The 23119-nt window shown below is 43.1% G+C and overlaps 2 protein-coding genes across 4 annotated transcripts; one reads left to right on the top strand and one right to left on the bottom strand.

Annotated features, from left to right (window-relative positions):
- The first annotated feature begins 3022 nt into the window (after positions 1-3022).
- On the top strand, positions 3023-9850 carry LOC102541948 (gastrokine-3-like). 3 transcript variants are annotated; one of them, XM_072938325.1, is made up of 7 exons: positions 3023-3150; positions 3257-3386; positions 5297-5350; positions 5546-5680; positions 7570-7677; positions 8634-8775; positions 9538-9850. In XM_072938325.1, the coding sequence occupies exons 2-7, from the start codon at positions 3357-3359 to the stop codon at positions 9630-9632; spliced, it is 564 nt and encodes a 187-aa protein (XP_072794426.1). In that variant the 5' UTR covers positions 3023-3150; positions 3257-3356; the 3' UTR covers positions 9633-9850. The 3 variants fall into 3 exon arrangements, with proteins under 3 accessions (XP_072794426.1, XP_072794427.1, XP_006201600.1); XM_072938326.1 differs by having other exon boundaries at positions 3239-3386; XM_006201538.3 differs by lacking the exons at positions 3023-3150; positions 3257-3386 and adding an exon at positions 3911-3987.
- A 1955-nt stretch (positions 9851-11805) lies between these two features.
- GKN2 (gastrokine 2) lies at positions 11806-18502 on the bottom strand. The gene is made up of 6 exons (XM_006201539.4): positions 18491-18502; positions 16516-16563; positions 15922-16059; positions 13970-14080; positions 13150-13306; positions 11806-12020 (listed from the first exon to the last, which is right to left on the bottom strand). Exons 1-6 carry the CDS (start codon positions 18500-18502, stop codon positions 11938-11940), a joined length of 549 nt encoding a protein of 182 aa, XP_006201601.1. The 3' UTR covers positions 11806-11937.
- Between the last annotated feature and the right edge of the window lie 4617 nt (positions 18503-23119).

The following is a 23119-nucleotide window of genomic DNA, read 5'->3' as shown; positions in this document are numbered from 1 at the left end:
TCAGGAAACGCAGGCTCAGACGTGCCTGCTTTGGAGAAAATACTTGGGTCTGGGGTCCAGGGAGGACAAAAGGAACATTCAGGGAAAAGTGAGCCAGACAGGGAAAAAAAAAAAAAACTGGAGCAGATGGGGCTGAGGCGGGCAGCGTTCTGGAAGGCCAGACCCCTGGTTCCAGGATATATGGAGGCATTCAGAAGGTAACGGGTCTGAGGAGGGAAATCCGAAGGGAAGAAAAAGAAGGGCGGGGGTGGGCCTTGAAAATAACCACAGAAAGCGTATGAATATAACCGCAACTGAATCTAGGCACCTGAAACAAGTGGCACAAGGACGGACAAGTCCAGGTACACTGGGTATCAGACTCTGGAAAGAACTCATTAAACACAATCAAACAAACCATGAATCTCAGAAGGAGCACTGGTTTGTAGACCAACATGACATGATTGATTATTGACTTATATTTTTCATCGGCTTCAGGGAAGAAATATAAGGATGGAGGGCAGGAGCAAAGCTTTACTAATTAAACAAATGATACCTCAGTAGTGATGTCGGCTGAGTTCTGCACAGCTGGAAAGATTAGTTAAATATCAGTCGCATGACAGGGTGATTACAGAGAAGGCTGCACACTAGGATGCAGCTAGCAAATGTAAAATAAGGGTGAGGAAGTTTCTGGTTTATAGCAGGTCATGGGTACATTGCAGAGGAAATCAAAAGGTGTTTAGCAAATACCAAGCAGAACAAGGGATCCGGGCAAATGAGTCTTGCTCTTGCCAGAGGTTCCAGGATGCAAGATAAAAGGAAAACAATTTTGCAGACACTTGGCTTTCATTTTCCTTTTTCTTCACCCCCTGCCCTCAAATCCAGGGGTAGAAACATTAACAGCGTCTCGGCTAACCTTGTAATTGCACTATGATTGGAGTTTACAAAGAGGGCCGTTTTTTTTCTCGCTGTACATGCTATGCAGTTCAGATTTTAATTGTCTTCCTCATTCACATGATTATTAGCCACTTAATTCCATGACTTGCCATTAAATTCAACAATTATTCACTTTGCACCCACTCTGTGCTGAACACAGCTAAGTACTCCAGGAGGTAGAGAGATGGGTAATATGCCATCGGTGCCATCCCTTCATTCATTTATTTAATGGCTATATCTTTTAGTAGCTACTCTGCCAGGTACTGCTCTAAATATTAGAGATTAGAGCTGCAGCTGAGAATAACAGAGTCTTTAACCTTATGAGGTCTACAGTCTACTGACATAAATGTGTGATTTCATGGCCTGATCAGACGACTATACAAGTAAATGCAGCACAATGAAGACTGCAAGTAGCAAAGTAAGGCGCAAGCAGGTAACTGTGATGCTGTGAATAAGAAGATGAGATCACGTTTGTCTGGGAGTGATGGGAGGCTGCAGAGTGTGGTGCTGTTCAAATCGGCCTTGAGGAATGGATAAGAAGGGAAGAGAGAGCAAAGGATCTCCTGGCATGAACCAAGGATTGGAGTTTGGTTAGCAAGGGCTCCATCTGGGGACCAGTGGAGAGCCACTGTCTTGGCATAGGTTAGAGAGAAATGGGAGACGGGGCTGCAAAGGTTAGTGGGGGCCAAATCATGCAAACCCTCCGATGACTTCGGAAAAGGGAAGTAGCAAGACTTGAAAGAGTCCGTGGGATGGACTGGAAGGTGGAAGAGAGAATGTAGGGCAAGAGAGAAGAGCTTTCCAAACATTCTTTTGGCCAAATTTCATTCGTTAATGAGACTCCGTGGCTTGAATATTATCGATTTTTCTTTTGTGCACGTGGCTGTTGGCCTTTGCAGAAATAGTGCAGATTTGACTCTGTGGCCGAATAGTTAGTTATTAACAAACATACGTATCCATATTTTAATGGCTGAATAATATTCATACCCATCTATGTGTGATATATGGATCATTTCCTCATTCATTCATCAGTCAAATGACACTAAGGTTGTTTCCATATCTTGGATGTTGTGAATAAAGATGCAAAAAATGTGGGTGTGCAGATATCTCTTCAGGATACTGATTTCAGGTCCTTTGGCTACATACCCAGGGGTAGGATTGGTGAATTATCTGGTAGTTCAATTTTCAGTCTTGGAGTCACCATCATGCTGTTTTCCATAGGTGGTACCAATTGACATTCCCACCAACGGTGTATGAGGGTTCCCTTTTCTCCACATCCTTGCCAACATTTGTTACGTTGTCTTTTTGATAAAGGCTATTCTAACAGGTATGAGGTGATATATTACGGTGGTTTTAATTTGCGTTTTTTCTGATGATTAGTGATGTTGAGCACATTTCATTTACCTTTTGGCCATTTGTATGTCTTCTTTAAAAAATGTCTATTCAGATCCTTTGCCCATTTTAACCAGATTATTTCCTTTTCTTGCTATTGAGTTGTATGAGTCCTTTATACATTTTGAATAATAACCCCTAGCAGATAAATGGTTTGCAAATATTTTGACTCATTCTATGGGTCATCTTTTCAATTTACTGATAGTTTGCTGAGCAAAAGATCTTTAGTTTGGTATAGTCTCATTTATTTTAGCTTTTATTTGGCCTGTGCTTTTGGTGTGGCATCCAAGAAACTGCTGGAACCAATATCAAGGATTTTCCCCCTATGTTTCCTTCTAGGAGTTCTACAATTTCAGGTCTTATATATTTAAGTCTTTGGTCCCAAACAGGCTAAGCAATCTTGAGAAAGAAGAACACAGCTGGAGGCATCACACTTTCTGATTTCAAACTATATTACAAAGCTATAGTAATCAAAACTAAGAAAAGGATGATCTCTTTAACAAATGGTATTGGGGGAAATGGAGATCTTCATGCACAAAAATGAAAGTCATTCTTTTAATACATTTGACTTATTCAGTCAATAACTATTGAGTATGTGCTCTGTGCATGGTGTTTTCAAAGTACTGACAGCAACAGAGATTTGAGTATGATCTTATCTGAGCCCTGAATGACCTAACAGAGGCCCTCCTATTTCATGTTCCCATTGCCAGTTCACAGTAAGCAGTGTAAGGACTGAGCTGTCTGTCTTCCCACTTTAACCATTCCAGTGCCCAACCTCATCAATATTCTTCATCTTCTCTTGACAGAAGTATCTATTTGATTCTGGTCTTTTGGAATTTAATCCAGGTAGTTGGGTCACTACCAGCCAAGGGCTGGAACAAAAATAAGAAAATGTATCAAAAAGTCTGAATTAGTGTTGACTGGTCATAGAAAGGTGTTCCCTTTGTCTCAGGAGTTCCAGGGTTGGTCAAACGGTCCTTTATGGGAGAAAATAAAAAAGCACCGTGAAATGCAAACTGGGAGGAGGGACAACGCATTGTAATAGAAGCAAAATGTCAGAATATCAGGCAAGTCAATCAGAGGTAGGTGTTTGAAGAGGTAAAATGAAATCAGCGTGGTAGGTGGGCAGGGGGCATTTCAGAACCAACCATGTGATTTTGGGTTTGCGTGAAGACCTGGATCAGATTGCTTTCCGATCTAATCTTGGACTTCCAATCTGCCTCTTTCATCTCCATAAGACTTTTCTCAACCACCTCCAGTGTTAGTAAGGCATTTTTCAGGAACTGAGAAGTAAAAACAATGAACTCATTGACTTTGCATCAGGCCTGCCTTGTGAGAGCTACTGTTTGCCGTCCTTACTTTAGTGGTTAATGTCATGGTCATGCCAACCCACAAAGCCCCGTTCATTTACTGTGTTTGCCTTGGAACCAGTGGAGGTATCTGGGAACAGGGAAAATATTTAGAAGTAGTTAAAGTAAAATGGTAAGAGTGTTTACATAAACTTGCCTGTTTTCCCTCTGAATGGTATCCAGATTACAATTAATTCCACAGAATCCTTTATCAGGGTGATAGTTGAAAGGCTCAAGACTATATAAATCAGACTTAGAAAATAAATGGGGCATGAACATTTTTTTCTGCGTGCAGCTGCCTGGAGTCTGAGAGGGAAGCAATATGAAATACCTTGTAAGTACATTTTCTGATTTTGAATACAAGTGATGAGGTTTTCAGAGCCCAGAAGAGTTAGGGAGTAGGTTTTTTTTTTCTCTCCATGGATTCTTCAAATTAATCCTAAATATAGAATTTCCAAATATTAATTTGGCACATAACCTCCCTTTTGGTAATCCTCTCTGTTTTAAAACATCAGAATGATAAGTCTTTCCCAAAAGAACTAATAACTCATTTCTTCAAAGTCCAAGGATCTTGGAAGGTTGAGAAGATATTCATATTTTAGGGTCTTCTCTCCCTAGATTCATCTTATTTACAAATTTCCAATGAGGAAGTTTCAGGTGTATTAAATATAAGGCACCAACTCTCAGAATAGTTTAATGAAATATTATTGCTGTCCGCATCTCATATTTCTCCTTGGTTAGCCTCACTGCATTGTGGTAATTGTTCAGAGAGGAGCCGTTTTCTCTTCCTTTGAGGGTGTATCTCACCTTCATGGTGTCCTGTACGTGGAATATTGCATAGGCTGTTGTAGGGATGGAAGAGAAGGGAGTTTTCCATCCATTTCAGCTTATGTTGTAAGTGAACTTGAGCTGAGCGAGCCTGAAATAGACCAGAAAATGAACAATGAGGTGCAGGGAAAGATTTGCTGCCACCCTCATCCTAGCCTGTTTCTGCCCATCTAATTCTCTTTCAATTAGTCTCTGATGCCCAAAACTCCTTCAACAGGCAAGGAAGGCAGGTCACACCAAGAGCAAACGATTCACCGCATAGGTCTCAAGAACTAGTAACATTTGAGTAAAATCTCTTGCAAAATAAGGTGTATATAAGTGGTGCATGGTTTTTTTATGCTCAGGCAAAGTGGGAGATTCTGGAGGAAAGGAAAGCAAGGGGGAGACCAGATTCCAGAGGGTACAGAGAGGGGGTCCCCACTGGTTGGGAAGAAAGAGGAAGGTACAGAAGGAAAGACTAGGGACCCGAACAATCACTCATTTTGCAATATGATTGACAATGGTCCTGCACTATGTGCACATCAGGTGGTTGGTCAGATTGCCTAATACTCCACCCGGGGATTGACAGTAGATGTAGAACAAAGCAAAAAGCATCCTTGAATGAGCAGTAACGCTTTGCTTCTTGAGTAGCCAGCACATCCCATCTCAACCACACTGAATGACAGTCTCCTAATACGTACTGAGGCCTCCAAGAAACACTGTGAAAGTGTTGGATCTTTCAAAAGGGCTCTGACCTTGGGGGTCTGATGGGTTCCAGGCTCTGGGCTTGTCTGAGGCTAAGGGAGCAGGTGCACTGATATTTGTCTCCATTTCAGATTGCGCCTTCCATCCTTGTGGCCTTCTTCCTAACTCCATCTCTGGCCCTGCTGGTAAGTGAAGGGTGGAGAGGGTCCAACCTGCCTGGTCCTCCTTCAGCAGAAGTGTTTTAAGGGTGACTATCCCGGGCGGCCTTCCTCAAATTTCTTGGGACATGTAAAGGGGTACCTTTAAACCTGCAAGATATGGGCAATGCAGGAACTCTGGACTTTCAACTGTTCCCCCTGTTCCCCCTTGGTTTTCTCCAGGACATCAGTGACAGCCATCCTCTGGATGGATCTGTTGGGACCCAGAGCATCCGTGTCAATGCCTTTCGAGGTATGGTCAGCATCCGAGACAACAATGTTTTGAGTGAATGGGATGGAATCTTGGACTACGAGAATGTAAGATGTGGAACACGTTCGTTACAATGCCCAAGAAAGCCTTGTCTGCTCCAAAATCTAGCCGTATGCTCTCCCAGGGCGGAGAGGACCCCGTCTCCGTAGGCTTTCTCTAGGTTTAGGCTCGTGAGGGAACACATCTCTCTAGACAAGGGACCAGCTTTCCAGCTGCTGCAGTGACTTCTTTTCAAGCCATCGACTGTAGGAGGACCTTCTGTGGTCTCTGTGTTCCTGTGTGGTGTTGACGTCACAGGGCTCCTGAAGGCCTCTGAAATGAGAGAGCCATTTAAAGGACCCTTATTTCCTATCACTGGTCTGTGCTCTAAAGGTTATTTTGTGTAACTGATTTACAATGTTAGTTTCAGGTGGACAGCAAAGAAATTCAGTTCTACATATACATACATATATATGTATATTTTCGGATTATTTTCATTACAGATCATTACAAGAACTTGAATGTAGTTCCCTGTGCTATACAGCCGGCCCTTGTTGTTTATCTGTTTTGTGTATGGTAGTGTGTGTCTGTTAATCCCAACCTTCTAATTTATCCTCCCCCCACCTTTCCCCTTTGGCAACCACAGTTTGTTCTCTATGTCAGTGAGTCTATTTCTAGTTTGTAAATAAGAGGTTATTTTGTCTTGATCTCAGATCTTAAGCAGTTTATTTCCAGAGCAGAAGAATACATGAATTGTCACCTTGAGAAACCTTGCCTCGACTTGCCTGTGTGGTTAGGTACTCTGATCTGGCAGGAGGATGCAGGACTGGGATGCGACGGCCCGCGTCCTCAGCCTGGTCCTGGATAGAAACGCTCTACGACCACAGAGACATCACTCAGCCTCTGTGTGCCCGGGTGTCCTCATCTGCAAAGCACCATCAATGACCACCTTTCCTACCCAATAGGATTCTAAGAGGATTAAATGAAGGGAAAGCCCACACTCCTGACTGGGGCCCAGAAGGCCCTCTGCCATCCAGCCCCTGCTGTTTGGAAGCCCCTCTCCTACCTCCACACCAGACATCTCAGGATAGACACCCAAAACACAGGCTTTCCCTCTGCACCTGCCGGGACCACCCACGCTCTCCTCCCCAAGCACCGTCTCCCTTACACTTCACCCAACCACTCCCAGTTTCCACAAGGAGCATCTCCTGAGCCCTCTTAGAAGGCAGGCAGCCTAGGGATGTCCAGCTCTGTTTTCAGCAGAGGGATTTTTCTTCAAATAAACTGTTCCATGGAATTCCACTATGTGGAACAGAAGTCAGCACTGCTCTGGCTGGAGGAGGGAGAGGGGCTCAGTCAGGCTCAGCTGGAGAACCGCTGATCTATTCCGAAGCTGAGAGGCCACGTGACAGGCCCACGGCCACGTAAGGGGGTGTGGGGGCAGGGGAGTGGTCAGTGGCAGACTCAGGACTGGAATCCGAGTCTAGGGGTTTGGACCAAGGCCCCTCCTCACCCCGAACGTCCAGAGAGCACTCTCGCGATGACGTGCCGAGCTGTAGGTATCTTGTCCCATCCTCGTGGCAGCCCCGTGGGGGAGGGCTCACTGTTCCTGCTTTACCAATGGGGAAGCTGAGGGTCGTGGAGGTGGCTGAGGACCATGGACAGCACCTTAAATTCCGCCTTGCTACTGGGGCTGACCCCCTCCCCCTCCAGTCCCACCAATGTGTTAGTGGTGTGCAGAGTGCCCCTGGGGGATTCCTTCCCCTACCTGCAGCAGTGACAGTGCCGGGAGCCCTTGGGCACAGCAGGGCCCTGTATGCTGCACGTTGCTTGCTGGTCTCTGTCAGGGTGCTCCACACCACAGTCTGAAGAACAGCCATGTGCCCCAACTGATGGCAAGTAGGAGTTCACTATGTTTGATTGACTGAATGACCTGATTCTGCTGTGTTGCTTTAAGGCCCTCTTGGCTGCTAAGCTGTTTAGCAAGATGGCCTGTGTCCTGGCCAAGATGGACCCGTCTGCCTTCCCAACTTTGGATGACATTATTAAGGCCCTGGACCACAAGGTAAGTGAGACCAACTAACTGTGGTCCCCTCCTCGTTTGGTGGTTTCCAGCTCTGCATCCTGACATCCTAGGATAATGCTGTCCACACGGGGGAGCTCAGTTCATGCTTATTCTTATCATGCAAAAGACCCTGAGTCCAGTCCACAGCCCAATTAAGTCAAATCATATGAATGAAAAAAGATCGATTAAAATTCCAGGCGATGACACAATTTATGTTCAACCATTTATATTCACTAACATAGGTAAATATAAATATTAGTGTGAACTAAAAGAGCATTTTTATCCTCATGCCTTCTATCCTCCCCTACCCACGTTCTAAACTCATATGCACATATTATCTTTAGGCCGAAATGCTCTTTCGCTCAGCCTCTTAAATGACAAGCGCTGTCAAATAAATTAAAAATCAGCAGACATCTTTGGCAAGTCATTGAAATCTGGTGTCATTTGCTAAAGCAACTTGCCCAGCACATTTGAGCAACACTGCCTGTGGCAGGAGGACCACTGACTCTTGGGGGAAAAGAATGCACTTTGGGTCACGAAAAGTAAAACAAATTGTCCATTTTTTAAAAGACAGGTAGAAAGTACCCCATTCATCTGATTTATAACAAGTAAAAACATAATATAAATGAAACACATAAGTTTAAGTCTATTCTATATTATCATTAGAGATGAGAAAAACACTGGAGGCTGGACGCTTTGAGAACTTAAGGGAATGGAGTTCAGGCTGAGTCACAGGGCCACGCAGGCTCACACACAGATTTTCTGGAGTACTTTCGCCATCTTGTGGCCAGATAGGATATTACTGCTAGAGACGAAACTCAAAGCCAAGTTTGGGTTCTCGGCTATTTCTGTAAATTGAATGGCCCCCGGGGCACTGGAATAGGTTTCTCTCCTCTTCTTCTTTGCTGTACCTCCTCTATTACTGTCTCACCATTTTGAAATGCCACCTCTTCCAGCCTTTAAAGCGTTATCCATCCACTCACGGCCTGACCTACACTGTTCTACCCGACCGGGTCAAGAACTTGGCCCAGTATGGAGTGTCCATCAAAGAGATGTGCCGAGACGTCCCCACCTACTTTGTCCAACAGCAAAAAGAAGGTGTGTCAATAACTAGAAACCCAAGACCATGGGCGAGGCAAAAGGTGCAGGATGATTTTTAGGTTATTGGCAAGTTTTAATGACAGTTTTCAGGTCTATTCCATTTCTTCGCTACTGGTTATAAAAATAATGAGGCATGAGGGGTACTGCCCCCTCGTGGCAGAGATGATTTCTTGACACCAGGGCTCATTAAGAACGGGAAGCAGAGTTAGCTCACCAGAAGGTTGAGGACTGTCATTTCACCAGTGGGATTTGACAGCTGGTGGATACCCTCACCTGACCCAAAGCTTCATCCTTGCACCTTCATCCCCAGTTCCAGCCCAAGCAGCACAGTGCCTGTTGGGAGTATGGCGGGGGATCAGTGGTGACCAGCTTAGAAAGCTACAAGATAAGATTTCAAAATCGGCCTGCTGTTTCAGATAGAGTCAGTAACCACTTCCCATTAGGCTGTTGCCAGTCACTCACACCTTAGTATAAATTAACCCAATGAACAAGGCTTTTACATAACAGCAACTTCCAGCAGGGAGAACTTGAGGGGCTTGGGAGGTTAGAAGAGGATGGTGAAAGGTCAGTCAAAGAAATAGAAAAAAAAGGTGAGGGGGATGTGGGGCCAATTGTTGCAGAGGAAGAGGAGAGATCTTCCATTTTGTTCCCAGATCTCTTGCTAGTAGAGTGGGCCTGACCATCACATCAGGTGCATCATAATATACCCACTCGCTTTGGGGGATCTTCTTAATAAAATGCTTCCCTTTCTTCTTAAAGGTTCTGCACTGGCTACCAACCCTGATTCCTGTTCTGAAATCCAACTTCTGTCCTTCCTGGGACTCTCTATCTGTGGGGAGATCCCTGGGCTCTGAACCTCCAGGTTGGCCATGTGGAGAGAGGACCTGCATGGATGGGGCCACTGGCCCCAAACCATTGCTCGGGGGCCACCCAGCCCACTGTCTACTGATGGGAAGATGCTCATTTCAGTCCTCTACCTTCTACCTTTGACCAAAGAACCAGCTTTGTGATCTAAAAATTGGGTACCCTTTCTCCCTGTGGCTTAGAACAATAAAGTTTTTTTGCCTCCCTGGCTCAGCAGATGAACCCCACTGCCTGCCCTGTCCTCTCTCGAGTTAGCAGATCCCCACCCATGCACAGTCCATGCCACTGCACACCAGCTGGTGCAAAGGAGGAGGTCCCAGAGCATCTTATTTCTAAGGGCTTCTCTCTTTGGGGTGTCCTTTGAAGAATCCCTTGAGAATCTGGGCCAAAAATAAATAAGTGAATAACAAAAAGACACTAGTCAAAGCACAGACAAGCCTTCGGGTCTAAGGCCAGCATCTCTGTCTTCTGCAAACGAGTGCTGAGTTCTACAGAAGCCTGCTCGCTGGGGTGGCCTGGCCTGCACTGTGAGAGTCCCTGAGAGACAGCCAAGTGGAAGGAGGCTTCCCAGACCTCTCTGTGGAACTGGTCTAAACTTCTTTGCCATAGCCCCCAGGCGTATCTCTCTGTTACAACTGAATAAGGGACCTGCCCTCTTTGCACTGGTTCTTTAACTGTCCACTCCTGCAGCTGGGAGGACACAGAGCCAGCCCTGCCCACAGCACACAGGGCATCCCTGGGTCCGTCACCTTAGACAGAAGAATAAACGAGGAGGAAGTATTGGAAATACAGACACAGGTGTCCACTGAAGGTCGTGTTGGAGTTTGGGGTAAATAGTGTGCGACGGGGGCGGGATGGGGGCGGGAGTGTTGAGCAATGCATCTGCGTGGAGTCGGGGGGCTCGGGGTGGTCTCAGCACCAGGATGCCCAAGACCAAGCTGAGCGCAAGTCCCGCAGAGCCGTGATGCGGTGTGACTGCCTACGGTCACGAACGGAAAGGTGAAAGGCCCAAGATAAACCTCTAACTGGGCTTAAATAGGTTCTAGTTGGACCAGCCAGAGGCTCTGAAACTGTGGATTTGGTCACACGCAGCGTGTCAGGGATGAGGCAGGTGCACGGCGCACTCAGGGGAGTATCAGACGAGACAGGCCTCGCTCTAGCTCCCCAACCACGACCAGAGTTACCCTTCTGTGCTGAGATGAGACTGTAAACTCCAGCCCCGCCTCTGCCTCCCCTCGGCCAGTTATCTGGATTTGGGTTCCATCACTTGCCAACACTAGGGTTCCAGCTAGTACACTTCACCGTCTGTTTGTCACTTGATTAGACCCTCTTTACTGTTGCTATCAAATGTTCTCATATAAATGACTCACTTCTTTACAAGCAAATCACTTTCTTTACTAAGGCAGCACGATGCCAGCACATCGATCCCAGCGCCGAACACATGCCACGGGCTTTATGTAAGTTCATCAGTGGTTGTTAAGGAGCAGATGTCAGTGTCAGGAACAGGAGCAGTTGATGGCAAATAGAAATTCTTGTTAAAGGAGTTCCTCCTTGTTCTGAACTTGCACTTGCTGACCGGTGCACATGGGAACCAACTCTATGATCTGGGAATTTGCCCACAGTATGCAATTTATTTGAAATATTAGAAATTGGTTTCCTTCTATGTATTGACCTGCCATTCCCAGTTAGGTTCTCACTCCTGGGTGATGGGTGTTCTTCCCTCTCTCTCCTCACTCTGGGACAAAATATATCAGGATAGAGTTTATTAAAGTTGAATCTACTGCTTTAATGAGCTAAAAGGCATGAGAATGGCCCTCAAAGTTCCCTTCATCTGAGCATCTGAGTTGTCCGACAAGGGTATAGCTAACCCATCCCCCCTCACTAGTGGAGGTCACTGCCGCCTGAGCTCCTGCTCTATCTACACTGCCCCAGTGTGCTGGACGGACAGATGGACAGCTGGTCTAAGTAGTCAGATGCAAAAATGGAGACTTGTACACAGCTGACCAGCCTAAATGTGACTCACCTATATTACCAGGGAATTTTCACACTACTTGTGTACTTGAAATCCTGGAAATTTCTTCCCCTTTATATATTGACATAAACATTATTTGGCTCCCTTTTGCTGTTTACAAAAAAAAAAAAAAAAGCAAGTACCCAGCTATGTATAAATAGAGTATTTATGTTTTACTACTGAATCTCAAAGTGAGTTGGGGCATTGAGAAAGAAATGAAGTTGGCTGTGGAGTAGAAACCAAGGGCGTATTTCTTTGAAAAGATGAGACCGTGGGCTGATGCCTTAAATGTGAAGGTCTGCGCAGATGGAAATGTCAAAGATGCTCCGGAGCCCAGCCTTGGCACAGCCTTTAGCACTGTCATAATCTGAAAAGGGGGAAATTTTTTAAAGAAAGGGTATTAAGAAAGATATTATTAGAATTAAGCAAACCAGTGCCCTTCTGTAAATGTCTTGACTAAGGGTTGTACATGTAATTTCATGTTACCCAAGATTTTAGTTATACTTTTATTGTAAAGAATAATAATATATTAAATTGAATTAAATGAGACTGACAATTCCTGCAAGTGCTGTCTGGCTCAAGTCAATTGATGTCATGACAATTTGCATTGATGGCATGCATGCCTGTGTGACTTTACTTATAAATACTAATGACCTTATTAAAAGAAAAATGTCCTAATTTTTTTTTCTGGGCAATAGAAAGGTAATCCATGCTAATTCTTTTCTTCTTTATCTACTTCCCACAACTCTGGGGGAGTTTCTCTTGTTGTTGTCTTCACCATCTGTGACCCAGCCTCTCTTTCACTCTGGCCACATTGCCCTATTTATAAATTTTGAGTAAAAATACCAGTAACTACCTCAGTGACATATGCTACCTGTAAGAATTAGGGTTTTTATTCCCCATCTGCCAGTCCATTTGCCTGCTTTTTCTTGGACCAGTTTTATCCTAGATTCTGAGTATATTTTTTTAAATTTTTTGAGAAATAATGGACAAATATATTTGTATATATTTAAAGTGTTCAATGGGATGGTTTGATACACAAATACATTGTAAAAGATCAAGGTAACACATCCATCACCTCACATATTAGCATCAGTAACTCTTTTATGTGTGTATTTGCTAAGAATGCTTACTATCTACTCTCTGTAGCTTTCAAGTACGCAAGACCACGTTATCAGCTAGAGTTACCATTCTGTACATGAGAGAACCCAATAGATTTTCCCTTGGTACCCAGGAATCTTTTTTTATTCCATCCTCTGTGTGAACTCATCAATATCTCCTCTAAACTATTTGCTCTTTGGGAGCAAAGTTTTATTCATTTCTGTATCATTCTAACATTTAGCACTATTTCCACACGTGTTAGGTATTTAATTCCCGAAGTTAAAACCACATCGAGTCCTGTTTCATGTTTATTTGTACCTCGCACAACACCTAGTGTCTGGCACATTGGAGCTTTCGGAAAATACTTGGTGAAGGAATGGTTCATTGGTACTCACGTGTCTTTTCAACCACTTCCCCCTTATACAAGGGGACGTGTTCACAGAGGTGCTTGATGGGCGAGCCAAACAGGAACCAGCTCACATCTGTGATCAGAGACTGCAGTGGGTTGTACTTGACCCAGATGTATTTGCTGGAGAGCATGTTGTTCAGAGTCTAGATCAGGACGATAGAGTGGGATAGCGTGAAATCACCTGACATAGTCTGGTGCACCTTATTCTAAACTGACATTTTCTCTTCCAGATTATTAAACAGAAGGTGGCCAGGGATCTCAAGACATCATCTCTTTCTGCCCACTTGGTCTGTAAAGGAGCCTCATTATTTCCAATATTATTTTACAACTGGTGGCAATGAAACCCAAAGAGGGTGAGTCTGGTGCCAAAGGCGGCACGAATGAGAAGATATGGAGGAAGAATTCAACCCCAGGTTCCCAGTTTCAAGCAGCGTTTGTGTATTCTCGCTAACCCGGATGTTTCTTTGCACCTCTGTGTCATTAGCTAGCATAACTTCACTCATTTTTCTGCCCATCAGTATTTCTCAGAGCCCTGCTCTAAGAAGAGAAGGCGTTCAGTCCTTTCTACAAAGACACTGGAATTTATTATAAGTTCTTGTATTGGGGGCTGCACGGTAGAACCAAGCTAAGAGATGTATTCCTGCTCTCAAACCCAGTAAAGGTGAAAATGCTTTAATAAGTGGAGAGTGCCGCATCCACGGTAAGGCTCATACGAGGGGCTTCCCCCTTACCCTCTTCATTTCTCCATGGAAACCACGATTCCCTGGCTCACAAACAGGGAACGCTTAAGGTCCCCCCAGAATTACCTGCCTCTCGAAGATGTACCGTTTGAGTTGGTCCAGAGCAGGGATGGCTTGATGGTTCATCTTCAGGATGTAGCAGGCCCTTCGGCAGAGCACCCTGGTCGCGATGTAGCCCTGAAGCGGCAAGAGCGCGGTTACCGCCCCGCCCGGTCCTGGGGCGGAGCCTGGCGCGGAGCCGCGAGCATGCGCACTGAGCGCCGGGGCCGGCCGTGCCGTCTGCCGTCCCTCGCGCGCGTTCGGCTCCCTTTCCACGGTATTTTTACTTCGTCACCTGTCATTTCTGTCTCTGAATTTGAGCAAACCCATGGTTTGCGCTCCACTGTCCTTGTTTCGGGGGCTGAAAAGTTTAAGAAGCAGCAGCTCTCCGTCTCTATGAATTGCATTTTCTGCCTCTTCCTCAATTTGAAGTAAATACAGTATTTTGTAGAACTGTGCTTCCCAATATGTTAGTTACTAGCCACATGGGGTGATTTTAAATTTAAGTTCAAATTAAATAAAATGTTAAATGTACTTCCTCTGTCACACGTTTTAAGTGCTCAGTAGCCACAAGTGGCTAGTGAGTTCCCTATTGGACGACACAGACATAGAACCATTTTTCCATCGTTGCAGAAAGTTCTGTTTAGACACTCGCCTCAACACGCCTATGCTCCCCCCTATACATACCTGTTTCATGGATATTCCCCTCCTTTACCATCGTCTCCCCATCCTTTCTCCACCTCAAACCGATGCTGGCTGGATGAGGATGGGTTGGAGGGAGGAGGGAATTGGAAGAGCAATGGATGGGTGAGCACCTTGGAGCCAAAAGGCACCTGAGGCCATCTAATCTTCATCCAGAGTGGCATTTTCTCTACATAGTTCCAAATAATTATACAGCCTATAAGGTTGATATAATATAAACCCTTCTAGTTCCTGTTTTCCAGTTCTCACATATTGCCAGTTGCTAAAATTCAAAAATTGACTGAGGCCAAGCCTGAAGATGGTGGAAGAAGCTTAAATCAAATCCTCACCATGCAGTTTTGTTTTTTTTAAAGATATTTTTGAGGTTTCCCTGAACTGACATCTGCTGCAAAACAATTTCAGCGAAATTTCCTTTAAGATTGTGTCTTTCTAAGGCTCTGTGCTTTCACATGTGTCGTGGAACTCCCAGCACCAATGCGGTGGAGGCATGGGAGGAGGTTTCTACAAGAAAAGGAGAAAAATCTGTTCAAATGTCCAGTGAGATGGACTACAGCCCACTTCTACCCACAGATAAAATCAGGCTCACCATCAAGGGGAACTAACAAATGAATAAATGGTAAAGGACAGAATCAGCTTTCTGAGGCATTTGTTTTTTATTGAAGTATAATCAGTTTACAATGTTGTGTCAGTTTCTGGCGTACAGCATAATCTGACACTTATTGTTAATACTGGTAACTGAAACTTGGAAATAGTTTAATGTTTTTAGTTAACATACTTCCATTCTTACAGAAGAAATATGATTTACTGCATATCGTGTGTGCGTGGTTAAATGCATATTGTTGTTCTGGATTCTGCTATTTTGTGACTGCTTGTTTCATGATTGTTCTTTTTCTGCATAATTTTTGTATTAAAATCCCTACTTCATTCATTTATTTATTTGACAAATATTTTCGAGAGCCTATGAGCCAAACCTTGCCTTAGGTTTTGGTCACCCTTCTAGGCACCTTCTGCAACTGCAGTGACACAATATTACACTTTCTACATAGAAAGGGCAAGCAAATTTGTATGTTTCCGGTCTCTCATCACATTGTTTACTAGAAATAGTTTTGTTTGTTTGTTTTTTAATCAATTGCTTGACTATTTAAAGGGAAAAGAAGAAGGAAGGAAATTCTGGAAAAATTGTAAGGGTAGATCTTGGAATTCAAATGCATAATAAATAACTACCCCTCCACTCTTTAGAAATCCGTTCTTAAGGAATATAAAATATTGCTGCTTACATGTTTATAGTCAAAAATCGTGGTAGAGGACAATGATCCTTCATGGATGTTAATGATGGCGGTATTTTTTTCATTGTCAATTGTCATTGTCTCCTGAACTTGGCCACCATCATTGGTTGGGCTGATGATGTTATAAACCTAGATTGACAAAGACATAATGGTTTTTTCATAAATCATGTGCATTTGAATGACCACCTTCCCAGCAAATAAAGACTTTCACTGCTTTCAATATGAGATTGAACTCTGAAACCTCTCTGATTGAACTCTGAAACCTCTCCACTGGCATCTAAGACCAAAAACCCATGCTAAAATAAGAATGCAAAGGTCTTCCTCATAGTTCACTATACTACATATGGGAGAAGCAAAGACATCACACAAGAAATGAGATTGACCCCATTTTAAAGCAATGCCTTTTTTAAAGATATTGTGATTAGAAAGAAATAATCAACTTCATTGTTTCTGTTCTTGGTTATTTCTGGGGATTCCATCCCAAATAGGACATGTGGACTCCCTACTGTCCTGCAAATTATCTTGGATCTTCTTGTTCCTCTCCCAGTATCTCCAAGACAGAAAGTCCATAATGAACCAGCTCACCTCATTTCCATGTGTCCCAAAGATGGCCAACACCACCAGAAATATCACCTGAAAAACAGACTGGTCACATCCATTCCCAATGGGACTGCCATTGAGGGTGGGGATGTGAGGTCACGCTGGACAGCACAAGCACAAGTATCTCAGAAAACATATACTTAGAGCCACTGATGGGAAGTCACGGATGTTCAACTGTCCATCTCCAACATATGAAACACACATGCATTCCTTCGACGTGCTATTTTTTCAGACACAGATTCTACCTTTGTTACCCAATTCCCAACCCTTCCCAACATTATAACCTTCTAGAAAGCATGTGTTCTTACGCCAGCAACAAAGCTGGGGGAGGTGAGCAGTGGGCAAGGACTCCTTTAACTATGGGAAATACCCTGGTGTTCTTCACACTGGCTTTGGATTACAGGAGTCAAGTTGTGTTTTCTGATTTTAAAACATTTGAGAGTAAAACTGATTTAAGGTGGACTCATGGGTGATCGAGACACAACGGGAAAAGTCCTAGAGGAAACTATGAAAATCAGATGCTTCAGGGCATGACTAACTTTTGAAGCTGACAGCAAGGAAAACCTCCAAATTCTCCTCCGTGACACTGTCAGACCAGTGTCAGTTCAGCAGACCGTAAGACTGACACTGCGGCACTCCTGACACTGCAGTTATGTGAGTCTTACTCGGTTGTGTGCTCTGTCATCTGGACATCACAGTACACTGCACGGTCACTGAAACTGCTGACGGGGGAGGTCTGCAGAAGACAGATAGCTTTAGGCTCTGTCAGTGGGACTTTCTTACTTACTTTCCATCTTGCCGATAACATTTCTTTCCTGGTGTCTGTGGAGCATCTAAGGAGGACCTGTGTGCAGATATCCAACCTGCCTGCTCTCGCAGGGACAACCCAGACTCCCAGAAGGCTCTGGTAATCTCTCATATGCCTATGTATTCTATTTAATGAGTCTAGTACAGAGATTTGTACAGGTAGCTGAACAGGGAGGGCTGCCCACCATAGTAGTACAACTAGAACTCAGAAGTGTCCCGTGCCCCCAAACAACGTTCCCCCAACACCATGATTAAACACTCTGGTTACAGATTTGTGTTCAGGGTTAGGTATCCTCTTGGAAGATCAAGAGACCCTGGGAGAGGGAGCTCTTTAAGCTGACAGTCTTTTAACACCTCATGGGGAGGTCCCTATTTTGCTTTCTCCCACAACAGCTCAGTGAGAGTAAGGGAGGCAGGAAGGAGTCCTTTCTGGATCAGCACATGGTCCTCTGTCCATGGAGCACTGTGATGTGGAACTCCGGGAGACTGGGATCCCAGCCGGGCTGAGCTGGAGTGGTCATGGCCAGATTGCTTTGCCATGATTGCTCCCATAAGTGGAGTCTAAGATGAGTACATTTCAAGCCTAAATCCCACATTTGCGGGCTTGGGGAAATCACATTCCTTTGTGCCTCGATCTCTTTGCCTGTAGAATGGGGCAATTACTACTCAGCTCATAGTGTACTTGAAGTGAATGGATGAAGTGATTCATGTACAATGTTTAGCATAAGGCCTAGGACACACTTGGGAAATAACAGCTGCTATTATTATTATCGACATTACTATTATTATTTTAAAAATACCACTTCTCTTTTAAATAGTAAATGTTGTTGTCCTAAAATGCCTACATTCCCTCCAAAGTTCATGGTAAGGAATTATTATTATTAAAATATTACAGATTAAAATTCTCTAGATATTTCCAATTTTTTTCTTTGTACTTTTTAGTAAATATCTCAAAAAAAAAACCAGACAATGGACAAATAAATAAAGACTTAATAGTCAACGCTATTCCTGCCGGCAGCATCATTAATTCCATCCCCAAAGCTTGGAAGCACAAAGTTCGTCTAAGACCCCTCAGAGCCGAGGCATATGGGATATGAGCGTTCTCTGCAAGCAGCCACCCTAAGAGTATAAAGAAGCAAAAAGAAATACTCACAAGGATTTTCATTTTGCCTGAAAGGAAGAAGCATCTGGAGCGAGTGAGGCTGCCCAGTGCAACTTCTCCCCTTTATACTGGCTTTAAGGTGTGGAAATCTCTTTCCAGAATGATCGCTTTGGAAAAGGCCATGTCCAGAGCGTTGACACACCCCAGCAAACTCCTTTATCGAGGCTGAGACCCAACCACATAACCTGGTATCAGTGAAGTTCATTACTCAGTAGTGAAAATTTACCACTTGGCCGCTCTGTAAATAGTCCCTGTTATTTGCTCTATGTCACTCTTGAGATTTCAATTTCCACCCCTTAAAAAGATTGCATGATGCTTGCTCTGCACAAACGGCTTGTGGTCATCAGTATCTAAAATTCCTAAACCTCCCCTGATGGTAAAGTCCACCCTAATGACCTGAGTTGGGCACCCACTCAGTGCTTTTTCATCTCTGCCCTGCTTGTTGAATCCTTCCACCCACGGAATGGAAATAAGACTAGAGGCCAGGACAGAGGCTGGGGACCTGCTTTGAGGAAAAGCAGCCATATGACTTTCTATCTCCCCCACTTTAGAACTGGTGCCAGTTTCCAGAGATTCAGGAGGAACGAGGCTCAGAAATCTCTCTGCCCAATTACCAGGGCTCACTGCTGTTTTTTACATTACACCTTGCCTAAAACTCCATCAAAACTATGAGTTGTGTATTTCTAGTTATCTTTAGGTGCATTGAGAAATTCTTGGATTAAAAAGAAATGTAGAGAATAAAGTTTCATTTGAGTAATTTGTGTAACGTCGCCATCAGGAACGGCTAGGGTGGGATCGTGAACCTAGAAAGTGGGGAAACACAAAAACGAACAATACCTACAAATTGCAGAATTGTTCACTCTGGAAAATCACTATAGTAAGCAAAGAAACAACATAAATGACATCCTTGTTCTACAGTTGGAGTGACTTCCTAACTAGTAGCTTGTGAAAAATAGAGCTTTAAAAAAGCAGACATTGGTGGGCAGTTTGGGAGTTACCTACTTCGCTGGAATTTCCCAGCCCTGGCTGTTAGCTGGGGTGGATGTAAAATGTGCTGTTTTATTAAATCTTCCTAAGATAACAACAAGAATAAGGGTGACAGTTTTGTAGTTCATCTGCAAACTTTCCCCCATATCTGGCTCCAAAGTCCCCCAAAATTCACGCTTATGGATGTTATGACAGGCAGAGGCAGTACATCCCACTCTCTACTGGGAACTCCTTCCCCCAGGAATTCTCAGTCTATAAGCCTATAACAATTGTTAGCATTGATGAGCACTTAATGTGTTCCAGCACTAAGCACTTTGCCTATATTGATTCACCTGATCCTCCTGACAACCCTACAGGTTATCTTCTAGCCAAGTTTCATTTTACAGATAGGCAGACTAAGGTGCAGGGACAGTAAGTCGCATTTTGATATTATACAACTTCTGAGGACAGGAGACGGGATCTGCACCCACTCTGACTCCAGAGTCCACGCTGGTAACTCCAGGCACTGCACATCCTCCCCGATTAGTTGCTAAGTGTGACTTCTTGCCTCACTGAGATGGGGACATTAGCAAGGAGCCTTCTGGGTCCAGAATGTTTCTTGACCAAGAGGTAAGACTTGGAAACAGGCCCACCCATAACTCAAGGTGGGGAATTCTAAGTAGGGGGGAAGAGATACTCTGCTTGGGAAAGTTGTTAGAAATCAAGTTCATGACTAAGCTGCCAGCTCCCCACAGAGGGTGTAGAGTTGCTGACATGGAAGGGCCTCCTGCTGGCTTTACCCATGTCTTGGATGCTGATTCAGTAGATGTGAGAAGGGGCACAGCCATGTGGACTGGTAACCTTCCATGCTCACTTCTAATTGACAGAGCCATTTCGAGTCTTATCGAAACCCCTCATGAGGAAACCAGACGCAGACAGGGTAAGAAACTTGGCAAAGCTCCTATCAAACTAAATAGAAACTCCACTCCCAGTTATTGACTTTCTTAGTTGCCTTCCTCGACATATGCTTGAACCCATTTTAAATAACTTAATTTTTCTATTATGAGACCTACATCTCCTATTTTTGCAATATTTCTCTCTCCACTCTCCCCTTCTCACCCACTTGCACACACACACATGTGCACACAGTTTACTCCTGCAACTCTTTTTTTTCTGGCCAGGCATTCACATTGGGATATATTATGATAATTCAGACTCAATATGTCTAAAATAAAAGTCATTGTATTCTTTCCCCCAAAGCAGTCTTTTTTTTTTCTGGACATTGTTACTTCTGCTCAGTTTCCCCCAGGTGTTCAGGCTCACCTTGAAGTCATCCTTGATTCACCTGTCATTTTCCCTCTGCAATGCCTCTCTTGTTTGTTTCTTTCTTTCCAGTCCATGAGCTCCAACTCCATTCCTCCTCTTCACCACCAGGCACTGTCTCTTTCACAATGTCTTTAATCAGACAGAATTATGACACTAGCTGCTGTAACAAGCAGCCCCTAAATCTCAGTGATTTGACAAAATAAACTTTTATTTCTCACTCACATGAAGTCCAATACAGATGACTTCCTGGTGGGCGGCTCTTCTCCAAGCAATAACTTGTGGCTTCCAGCATCTTCCTTATGTAGCTTCCCCCTCTTCAACTTGGAGCTTAATGGTTATCCTGGCATCAACAAACTGGTAGATGAGAGCTTAGATCAACAGCATGAAGAAAACACATCTGCTCTTAACTTCTTCAGAGTGAAAAAGACCACATCTGTTCATTACCCATTGGTAAGGACCAGTCACGATGCCCTGTCCAGTTGTGAGGGAAACGAAGCTTAACTCTGTGCCAAAAAGAGGAAGCCAGTCTTGTTTGCCAAAATTGTCTTCCTGTTTCTAGGCTTTCCATTGTTCCATCCTCAAAACCAGTTGATTCAAGACCTAAAAGTACCATTTTGCTTAAATTGTTCTTGTGTTCAAAGACTTTTTAAAATTCTCCATCAACTGTAAGATGAAGTTGAAGGCTCTTTCTTGGCCTTTAACTTACTCTTACAGTCTTATTCTAAACTAACCTCCCTGATGGTATGAGTGGGAAATATTCTAAATGAAGGAAAGGAGATGTGTTTGTGGAAGTAGAAAGAGGTTCGTGTACTCAATTGCCACAAAAGACCCTCAGATCATTAGACTATACTTTCCTGTCCTTTCCCTCCATACCCCACACTCCCCACCTTTCATCATGTTATTTTCCTTTCATATTACCTTTATCCATTTTGTCTTTCTTCCCTTTCTTCTCCGCTCCTCCCCTCCTTTATCTCCCTTCTTCCATTCTTAATGACAATCTATTTTATGAAAATCACCCAAGAACTATTCTGAAATGAATATAAGAATGAACTAGACCCAATGAGTATTTGCTCTCAGTTTGTTTTCTTAATAAATAAATAATTATTAAGACATAGTAGATATTAAGCATCAGAAGAGGGTCACAGGTAGAATGATACAATAATCCAAAATACAAATTGTATTGGCTATATTTATCAATAGCAAGCAAAAACATATTTATCTTCTTCATTGTTTCTACATGACATGAACACCCAAAGTCTTTCCTTTAATGACCCTAAATTTGCAAACTGAGGCCATAATATGGCCCTGCTCCTGCTGCCCCAATCACACAAGCTTCCACTGTGATAGAGTGCAACCAGCCTGTGGATTCATTACTATGCCATACCCAAGAAAGGGCTCAAAACGGTTTTTAGAAAGAAAAAAACAAGATTCAACTCTAAGTGGCCCTGGGATGAGGGTATAGTTTTTTTTGGGTAAGCTACTACAGAATTGAACAATAAAAAAAAAATTCCAAATTAATTTTTAAAATACATATAAACAGTGTACATGATGTAAACGAAACAAAGAAAAAATAGGAGAAAACATGATAAACTTTGATCTGATTTTGTCAATGCAAAAGAGAAAAGATTTTCTAAGTATTAAAGTATTAGAATAAATCACAGAGGAAAAATACATAAGCCAAACTGCATAAAATGTAAAAGATAAATTTTTTACAGCAAATTTTCTAAAGAGCAAATTTAAAACTCAGGAAAAATACTTTTAATACATATAAGAGACAAAGGGTAATGTTTTCTTTTTTTCTTTAGCAGTGAATAGCATTTTCTATTTCTATTATTAATAAAAAGTCAAGTGATTTATTAAAAATCTGTCCAGAGGGTAATATTTTGAACTTACAAAAAGTTTTTACAAATCCACGGGAAAATGATATTATTATTACTATTTCTTATAAATAAAATACTTCAACCTCATAAATTATTAGAGAATTATACATTCAAATAGCATTATTCAATTAAATTTAAATGGAACTAAGATATCTGGAAAATCTCTAATTATTTACATATTTAAAAAACACTTCTAAGTAAAGGTTAAAGAAGTCACAAGGAAATTAGAAAATATTTTTAGTTGAATAGAAGTGAAAATACAACATTTCAAAACTTGTGGGATGCAGCTTAAGCAGTGCATAGCAAGAAACTTATAGCATTGAATACTCATATTGGAAAAAAAGGAAGATTTCAGATAAGTGATCCAAGTGTCTAACTTAAGGAACCTGAAAAAAAGTATCAAATTAAACCCAAAGAAAGCACAAGGCAAGAAATAACAAAGTTAAGA

The sequence above is a fragment of the Vicugna pacos genome, chromosome 15 (assembly GCF_048564905.1).
Source record: "Vicugna pacos chromosome 15, VicPac4, whole genome shotgun sequence".
Lineage (NCBI taxonomy): Eukaryota > Metazoa > Chordata > Mammalia > Artiodactyla > Camelidae > Vicugna > Vicugna pacos.
This window is presented reverse-complemented; position numbering and strand designations above follow the sequence as displayed.

Bases quoted from the DNA above. Each gene is read 5' to 3' on its own strand.
- LOC102541948 (XM_072938325.1), top strand. From the start codon at position 3,357: ATGTCAGAATATCAGGCAAGTCAATCAGAG. The intron at 3,387-5,296 runs GTAGGTGTTTGA...TCTCCATTTCAG, and splicing joins ATCAGGCAAGTCAATCAGAG to ATTGCGCCTTCCATCCTTGT. The intron at 8,776-9,537 runs GTGTGTCAATAA...TTCTTCTTAAAG, and splicing joins TGTCCAACAGCAAAAAGAAG to GTTCTGCACTGGCTACCAAC.
- GKN2 (XM_006201539.4), bottom strand. The intron at 13,307-13,969 runs GTAATTCTGGGG...GTCCTGATCTAG, and splicing joins GGTACATCTTCGAGAGGCAG to ACTCTGAACAACATGCTCTC. The intron at 12,021-13,149 runs GTGAGTACCAAT...CCCCCTTTTCAG, and splicing joins GGAAGTGGTTGAAAAGACAC to ATTATGACAGTGCTAAAGGC.